Here is a 9,710-nt window from a genome sequence, read left to right as displayed (position 1 = left end):
ACCATAACATGTTAACTATAAATAAATCCTTTTTTCAGTGTAGAAACACATTAAAAGTGACTACAATGTTAATCAAATGGGTGATGTTATATTTAACACGTTTAGATGTGTATCGAAAATACACTTAGATTTACAGTGTAGATATTGTTTATGATAACGTTAATTATGAGGGAAAATAATCAAGTTATAATATTTAGTAAGCTTTTATTTATCAGATAATATTTACATATAATACATTTCGTGTTCCATAACATTAATAAAACTCTATGAAACAGAAGTGAAAAAATTCAACAATATTATACATTGCTTTGAGCTAATATTAAATAAAGTAAAAAAATCAAAAATCATGCTTCAGGTACATGAAAATCTGTTAACAACTAAATAACAATAGATATAAAACAAAGAAATGCAAAATAATACTTCAGTGTTATCGAACGTATTCTTGTTGAGAATAATAATTGCCATCAGTTGCATCAGTATAATGAACATGATGATCATGAACTTCAGTTTGGGTATGAGCTTTTGTAGTGTACGTAGCTCCCGTATGATCATTTTTTCCAGAAGTATGGACGTATGCGTGAAAACCGTCTTTGTCTGCTTTGTAAGTAACGATGCGAATACTACCACCAGGTTCTTTTACACTGTATTCACCTGACACACTTGTACCTGTAACATTAATGGATGACATTCAACAAGTGTCTAGTTTACGACGACATCATTAGAATTTTAAGATAGCAAATCCGGTTTATGAGCAGATTATCTGCTTACTTTTGCTGCGACTTTCACTTACCATCTCGCACTTCTTTTTGTCCGTGAAAGTCCCCAGTATGATGATCTTCAACACCATAGGAGAATTCGTATTTTGGATGGGCCACATAGTCCAAAGTGTAAGGATAGTGGTGAGTATCATCGTGGTCAGTGTGGCTATGGCCTAAAAGGTGATTGCTGTCATGTTGGTAGCCATTCTCGAGGTCAGGAATTTTAATTTCAAATTCAGGTCCTTCAACTGGTCCGTGAAAATGCATGAATGAGCTTGCAACTGGTAGATGATGATCATTATTTTCTTCTACATCTAGATGAGGAATATACGCAGCCCGTGTGGTGTGTAATATGATACAAAGGACATAGAATCTTGGTAACAACTTAGCTTGTAGCTGTAATCAACAAAGAGTTAAAGACATAAGTATTGTCACGCTTTTATTGTTTTTAAATTGAGTCATTTGGAATTTTTTAATAACCTGTTATTTGAACAAAGAATTTCATGGAAAGTTACGTTAGTAAGTAGCCATTTTAATAAATTACTGTAATTGAACTAAAAATAGTTTAATAACATGGTAATTTATAAAGTTTTAATTAACACTTTTAATCGATTTATTTATAAACGTTATTTAATTATCTTTCCATAAGTGAAGGTGTTACTCGTAAAGGAAAATGAATTTTGTTTAATAATATTAGTTTCCTTTGAAGTTAACACGTTATTGAAAATTTTCCCTTAAATATATAGGTTAGAAATGTAATTTATTTTTTCTGTGTTTATATAAATTCTGACTTAATTTAGTCGCATTGAGTTTAATTAAGAAATTTTCTTGAATTTTTTTTACTTGTTATTCACCATAAGTAATTTAAAATACATAAAAATACTTAAGAAAGTTCTCTGTAACGTTATGACACTTTTTATTGCTTTGCAAATAGTTCTTTTTTAAATTAATTAATTTTATAAAACATTTGAATTAAATTTTTATCCATGAATTATTCTATATTTGCACTACTGAATTAAGAATTCTTGATTTGCAATTAAGCTCCAAAGGCTGGATGAAGAAGTTATTGAATTTTTCAACGAATGTTTATTAATAACACATTTAATAATAAATCACACTGTTTCTAAAAAAAATGGCTGATTGAATACTAGAAAAAAAGCACTGTATACTCCAATTATTTGTTGAACTCAATAAACGATTGATTGATTGTTCTTTTACCTTGAGAATCATCTTTTCCGTAATAGACTTAAGGTGGTCAAGTAAGAACTGCAACTTTCGAACGTTCTTCACGGCTTTTATAGCAGCTGACTATTAATCTTCTGCATACACACATCAATTACATATACTGAAATCTGTTTGTTCGATTTTGATGACAGAGGAGGGGAATAGATGCTTTCTCACCTGCTCATCATTTCTTTTTTTCTGTTATTTCTGATAGTAATTCTATTCTTTTCATTTACATTTTCAAAATTATTGCATATTAATTATTCATTTTAATGAAGAGACGGAAACATTTTGATATTTTAGAAATTTCAAATTCCTAGTGTAGTGGCTTGGTACGTAATTGCTCTTCAAAGAGTAATCTGACTTTAGATGTATACTTTTCAAATAGTTTAAGCACATTACTCTTTGACGTTTTACATTTCATCCTCATGTTTAACGAGTTTTGAATGTTTGATGTCCAACATGTACTAACCTTACATATTTATAAAAATTTTTCACACCTTTCAAGAGGTGTATTGTAATTAAACTCGTCACACGAATTTGCTATTTTCTATTAAAATATTAATTTCTATTGAACTCGATTTAATTTAAATCAGTATATTTACTGACAAAAAATTTTTTATGAAAATGGCAAATGTAGGAAAAGGGAAGGCAAAGTGAAACGCTCGAGAAAATGTACTAATTTATTTGAAAAAATTTAAAAACACTTATTGCACTTCTTGTTAATTAATTTTTCAATTCATTAATGCATCAAAAATGTTTAATATTTGTTAATATATTAGTTACTTTGTTAATTTACGTTTTTACTTGGTGTTCTACTTTACCCCACCTTCACCTAGCTAGTAATAAGAAAGAAAATAGATTTATTAAAATAATATTTATTTTGTTAGAGTGACTATTTAATGTAATTATTAACTTCCCTTTAGGAAGTTATTGTAATTGGGTCGATTGGTGAAATTTAAATTTTCATTAAATCTCCACGTTTCAAGATATTTGCAAGCATACTGACATATTTTTAGAATGATGTGTGTGTACGTACGTATGTACGGACGTCAGCATTTTTTTCGTTTACGATATCTTAAAAACGAATCAAGAGATCAACTTCAATCAAAATTAATTCGAAAAATATTATTATAAAGAAGATCTGAAAGAAATTTTAACGAATTCGATCGAGCCGTTTTTTTTTTATAACAAAATAACTAAAAAAAAATGAAAAGATTAGCTATTTAAAATACTTTTAAGCCAAACAATAACAATTTCATTTGAAAATAAAGTCGATATTGACTAGACATTATTGTTCACAACCAAATATGACTCTTAACAATTACGCATTGTTTATAACAATATGAATTTGTTATAAACAATTGAAAATTGTATTTATCGATTAACTGATGCGTATATCACACGCATTTGGAAGCTTTCAACAAACATTGATTATAACTATTTAAATTCGTTATAAACAATTACTAATGGGAAGTTCGTCGTGTTAGCACAGACAAAGTGTGCTTAGACCTATTTTTTTTATCAAATATTTATTCGTTTTAATTTGGTAGAATAAACAAAAAATTATTTTCATTTAAAGAACTGATTTTTACTAATGCAGAAAAAGAATTTCGTTGATGATAAAATGTTCTTCTCTCTGCAAGCATAGTTATTCTTTGAGAATTTTAAAATTTGTAAACAATCTTATTTTATTTTTCAAAACTCATATTTATTCATATTAAATTGATCCAATAGAAAAACCTTGCTGGCATGGTCACTAGCACTTTCTTGCATGGCATTTTTTCAAAAAAGAAAAAGTGGAAAATGCATATGAAAAATAAAGTAAAAAAAAAAACAAAAAAGAAATATCTTAGCATATAACACTTTATATTCAATACAGAATACTATAGTCGTTTTCAAGTTTTTTCTCACCCTAAAGATTTCAAGTTATGTATCTGTCTTTTACTTCTTCTATTACAGATGCTGTTGTATTAACTTTCAATTGACAGTCTAATAATCAATATTTTCATCTTGTGAGAAAAATGAAAAATATATTTATAAATAAAACAATGGTTACTTGAATTTGAGTGAAAACTAGAGCATGATAATCTCTAGAGGCTGAAGAACCTCTAGAACATGCCAAAATTTATTGCCAATAATACAAAAATCACTAGAAAAGCTTTTTTACTTCTATTTTATACCTCGAATTCATGAGAAAATTTTATTTTACCTTCTCTATACTAGCTTTATTTTATTAACCCTAAAAATATTTAACATTTACAAAAAAAGCTCTACATATGAAAAGCTCTGTTTCTAATTAGTCCATTATCCTCAATCAAACATAGTGTAAAGTATAAAAATAAAATAATTGGAGTCTTTCTTTATCATTGGTACAAATTGCAAAAAAAAAACCATTCCAGATATTCATTTAGTTCCTTAGATGTTAACTTGAGGCGTATAAACGTCTTTAAGATCTATCCTAAACCGAAAATTCAAATTAATATTGAAACTCGTAGTGCTTTAAATTAAACTACTATGCACTTAGATTTGTAGGATGCAACTGAAAACATGTTTCCATCATTTCAAAAAGCAGTATGAAAATATACATTTGGAGGCGAAAGAACATATCATCTCTCGAATAGGGAAGTTTTACTTAAGTTTCGAGTCGTTTACTTGTCGGTTGGGTTTACGAGTATATACGTACATATATATTCACGGAAAAGTGGCGACGACGAGGCGAGAGTAAGAGAAAAATGTTGACTCTTTCACGCGTGAGATGGTTAAACTCGATGTATAAGCGTCGACATCATAAAACTCCGTACACGAACGACCCCAGGGTAGTCGATGACTTCGCTTCGTACACCAATGAATGTGCTTCGTACTTTGCTGACAGGAAGATGAAACTGTTTCGCTTCAGTCGTTCTTACGATCCTTGCCAGTTTTCACCTTATCTTGTACCTAAAATAGTCAAGACTATTCCATAAAATTTATGCCATTGTCTTCTTTTTTACGGATTATCATTCCCTAGATACTTTTTAGTCAACAAAAAAATTAAAATACAAAACAATTGCGTGACATTTCTAATTCAATGTTTGATTGAAAAAAAAGCAAAAAATATTATTGCTAGACAAATAATAAATTTCCAAGGAAAGTGTAAATTTAACATAACTAGATTACACTTTAGATACCATCAGTTTGTGAGATTTTTTATTTTCTATTGCACGTAATTCACATATTTTACTTAATTCTCAACCATCTCTACACGACATTCGATTTGATTGATGTAAATTTAATCACCATCTTATGTAAAGATAATATTATATGGATAACATAAATATTTAAATTAAATACATCTCATTTTTATTTAAATTCTACTTTCAAGTGAGGAATAATTATAATATAATATGTTATGAGGTTTTTTATCGTGAGGAAAATATAATAGTTTCTCCAATTTTCATTCTATAAACACTATTTATGCTAAAACTTTATAATCATACGTATAAAAGATAATGATATTTTACAAATAAAAATGTTTGTTTTAATTACTCAAATAATTTTTTTTCATTCCGTTTACTCATTACTCTTAAACAATCAGTAATTTTGAATATTTCGAATTAAATTAGATGTTTAGTTTCAAACAAGGAGCACATTTTGTGAAATAATAACATTAATCATTTGAAACAAAAATTGAAAATAAATTTCCAACATGTGTAAAATGTCTTAGTTACGTCAGTTAAATTCATAAAAGCCAAGCATAATGGTACATAAATTGGGGAAAGTCAGAGGTGTAGTGATGTTACATTTTCATTGCTGGTAACTCTCAGTCAATTTCGCGAGGAGTCGTGAAAAAACACGATGCATAACGGCACTTTTACCATACACATACAGCGTAAAGAGGCTCTTCGTAATTCTTACTTGTGTAAATTTCTGTCCACAGAGTGTCGAGTCATCGTACGTGCTGCGTATCTCATGAATTTAGCTTTTTTTATTCAACTTACGCCAGAATAACGTGCAGTCGTGCGGAAAAAACGGAAATACTGGGCTTCCGCATATTATAGTTTTTTCTTTATTCTAATTTTCCTTTCTCTTCAACATTCAACATCATTGTCATATAAAATTACATCAATTAAAATAACCACTAAATTTTTCTTTTATCTCTTATCACAGAATATCTATTAATTAAGACAAAAAATAATGAATCTTTGCTCTCTTAAAATTAATTAAATTCCTAACCATTTTAATTATTTCAAAAATTTATTCAAATACATGTTTGACTTTACTTTAAAATGTTTTTTTTTCTCTATTTTATTTTAATCGTACATTTTTTTATTCTCACATTTTTTATCATCGTTTTTTCACCGTGTTAAGTTCAACGAAGCGCATGGTTATAGATAAAACAATTGATGCATGAAAATCAGCGAAAAATATGCAGTATAAGAAGGAAAAATAATGTTTGATTTACAGTAAATAATGATAAATCAAATTTAGTTTTAATTAATTTTACCGTTAATGAACTGAAGATTATTTGAAAACTACGAAATAAATATCTAAAGACGATCCTAATGTACTTGGAGAGTAATTTAATCGATCTTCTCATCCACCGTTTAATTATCTCCGTACACCATCTGTCAAGCTATAGAGAACAAGCTGCAACCTCTAGGGTTGTCGTCTGACTTTTTGTGAACCTCTTCTAGTAACTGATGCCTCAACAATTGAATTAATGAACCATTATTTATTCGATCGATCTAGACGTGATAATATAATGCTAATTAACTGTACTTATTTTAATCAAAAAATTACGAATACTCATTTATTTTCTCTGGATTCAAATGTTTCTTGATTAAATAAAATCTGAAATCTTCTCTATTTGCATAAATTCAATTGTTTATTTTTATTTTTGTAAATTGATTCTTAGTGACAATTTACTATTTAGAGGCTCTAAAAGTCAACAACACAATTGCTCCCTAAAGTATGAGTTTACACGTGAGTGAATCAAAGTTCAAGATCCAAGTGACTCATTTGCACTTGACACGCTTGTCGAGACATAACGCTTTCACTGTAGATGCAATACAAGAGAATATGTTGACTACGTGGTCTTTATTAAACCTGTTGATCGAATATGATCGTATTTATTTTGAACTCAACCCTTATATGTAGTATCCACTTTTATTCATATTTGTTTGATAAATATATCATTAATGAAAAAAATTATTTTTGTTTTTAATGGATTAATAGACTTTAATTATTCTAAATTATTTCCGCTTTACGGTAAAGCTTTTTCATAATTAATTTTTACGATAAACTACTACCTCGTAAATGGTAAGTAATTGACAAAAATAGTCTTTAATAGATTTCATATGGAGTAAATTTTACTTAAAGAGCTTTTAAAAACTTTTGATGAAATTAAATGTAAAATATCAAAAGGATACTCGAGGTACATACTTTTCAATAATTCATTAAAATTTTCTTCAATTAATTGTCATTGGAGATGACAATTAAATTAGGATTTTAATTTTCATGAATCACTTTTTTGAAATTCTCGAAATTTACTACTATCGACGAGTTGCCATTTATAAACACTTTCAATTAAAAAGAAATACCTTGGATGTGTGGATACATTATTAACAAACTTTTACTAGACATCATTAAACTACTATAAATGAACTATTTTAATAAAAATTAATAATGTATCTGACCTAAAAAAAAGTAATTGAACCATTATACCTACTTATAGGTCGAAGTAATTTTTTATTCACAGAATTGAAAAAGAAATAAAACAAACTTGAAAAGGATTTATCAATTGAGGTATTCATTACTCATTCTACTCTGCCATCTTTTCTACTCTTCTCCTGAGTTTCTCTCGGCAATATCAATTTTACTACGCACAGATGAAAGAATAGTGTGCTACTACTCTACTCTAGAAAAAAAATCAAGTATCTGTATAATTCGATAGTCGTAACAATTTTGAAAAGCTTCTCAATCAAGTGACCTGAACGTTTAGAAAATTTTCATTTTTTCAATTATTTTAAAATATCGACAAATTCGAATTTATTTCTAAAAATACAATCTCTTAAATTTTTCCAGTGACTTCAGGGATTATTAACCGATTTTTCAGTATCATCAGGTAATTGAGAAAGTACATTTTTTTTTATCAAAAATGAATAATTTAAATAAATGCACAATATTAAAGTAATACGCATAAAATATTAATATTCTATTTTATTAACATTTTTTAAAACTTGAAAAATGTAAGTTTAATTATTAACTTCCTATTCAGAAAATATAGTAAAATATGTGTTTTAATTTCTATTTTTTTTTTTCGAAAACGGTATTTGAACATTTTTCAATGTAATTAACGTTTCTAAATCTTCACATTAACTTTAAAACAGCGAAGCCATCATGAGTCCACGTAATTTTTTATGCTTTTTTGACGATAGAAAATATATTTTAATAATTAATTATTTTTCTAGAGCTCTCGTACGGTGAATCGATGAGCATAATTTTTTTATGATTAATGATTAAGATGGTTAAAAATAAAATTTAATGTTTATAATGCAAAAAAGAGGTAAAGAAATGAAAAATATCTGAGTTTAAGTAACGACGATAATGAAAACAATTTATTTTCAACAGCAAAAAAAATAAATGGTGGCGAGACGACGACAAGTCGACGTTGGGTTCGTAACGATTAATAATGATTCGTATCACAGACCACTGGTGGTTAGCAGTGATTTATCAACTATGCCCGTGGCCGCCGTAGGTACCGCCGGAGTGGTCGTTTCCTCCGGAATTGTGTACTATAGCATGAAAACCACCATGATGGTCCGCGTGGTACTTGACGGTTCTGATATTGCCACCAGGCTCGTGAATCGTATATTCCCCTTCTACGTCTTTACCTATACGTCAAAAAATATAAAGTCATTTAGCAAAAGCTTTTTTTAGTATTTTATGAAAGAAACTTTTTCTTTTTTTGTATTTTTAAGTGACTAAAGGATATTTTTTTGTTATTTTTTTTTTTACAGTAAATCTTCTTACCGTCTCGATGCTCTTTTTGACCATGACGATCTTTTGTGTGTTCATCCTCAACTCCGTAAGAAAATTTGTAGTACGGATGAGCTTTGTAGTCTTCTACTTCGTGACCATGTTTATCTTTCCACGTTACTTTCACGGCATCACCTTTAACCGGACCATGATGGTGTTGAAATGAATGAGCTCTATGAGGAGCTGCTATAGAGCTTTCTATTACGGCGAATAGAAGCATCCAGGTAACCAATATCTTCGAAATAGATTTAAAAAGAGAAAATAATGTGAGAAAAATTTTATAGAAAAGTTTCTATTGAATTCTATCAACTATTTTTATTCAATAAAGTATTTTTCTACTCTAATAATAACTTTCTTGTGACAACAAAATATTTTAAGTAATTAATCATTTTTATTCGAAAAATAAATAAATTATGTTCAGTTATTTATAAAATAATAACACACACCTTTAATACCATCTTGATATTTGGGAAATTAATCAATCTCGAGTCGGTAAATCACTGGCTTTGAGTCTCTTGTTAGAGAGCAATCTACCTTTTATACTGAAATTTCCTATTGCCCACCAATTACGTGACTACTTTTTTAAGGGAATGAACAAACATTGTCACGCTAACTCACGGTTGATTGATTGTTCAATGTCCGAATCAATTTTTTTTCCTCACACTCGATAGTACCTTTTTTCGCTGACTATTGAACTAAGGAAAAACT

General features: G+C 28.4%; 2 protein-coding genes across 2 annotated transcripts; both read right to left on the bottom strand.

Annotated features, from left to right (window-relative positions):
• Positions 1–414: 414 nt before the first annotated feature.
• Positions 415–2,012, bottom strand: LOC118074312 (uncharacterized). Its single transcript, XM_035095427.1, has 3 exons — positions 1,977–2,012; positions 791–1,154; positions 415–666 (listed from the first exon to the last, which is right to left on the bottom strand). The coding sequence occupies exons 1-3, from the start codon at positions 1,986–1,988 to the stop codon at positions 428–430; spliced, it is 615 nt and encodes a 204-aa protein (XP_034951318.1). The 5' UTR covers positions 1,989–2,012; the 3' UTR covers positions 415–427.
• Positions 2,013–8,559: 6,547 nt separating this feature from the next.
• On the bottom strand, positions 8,560–9,497 carry LOC118074314 (cuticle protein 7-like). Its single transcript, XM_035095429.1, has 3 exons — positions 9,449–9,497; positions 8,997–9,237; positions 8,560–8,857 (listed from the first exon to the last, which is right to left on the bottom strand). Exons 1-3 carry the CDS (start codon positions 9,458–9,460, stop codon positions 8,697–8,699), a joined length of 414 nt encoding a protein of 137 aa, XP_034951320.1. The 5' UTR covers positions 9,461–9,497; the 3' UTR covers positions 8,560–8,696.
• Between the last annotated feature and the right edge of the window lie 213 nt (positions 9,498–9,710).

The sequence above is a fragment of the Chelonus insularis genome, unplaced genomic scaffold (genome assembly GCF_013357705.1).
Source record: "Chelonus insularis isolate UGA/USDA-ARS -01 unplaced genomic scaffold, ASM1335770v1 contig_135_pilon, whole genome shotgun sequence".
NCBI lineage: Eukaryota > Metazoa > Arthropoda > Insecta > Hymenoptera > Braconidae > Chelonus > Chelonus insularis.
The sequence above is the reverse complement of the archived record's forward strand: the minus strand, read 5'-3'. Positions and strand labels throughout refer to the sequence as shown.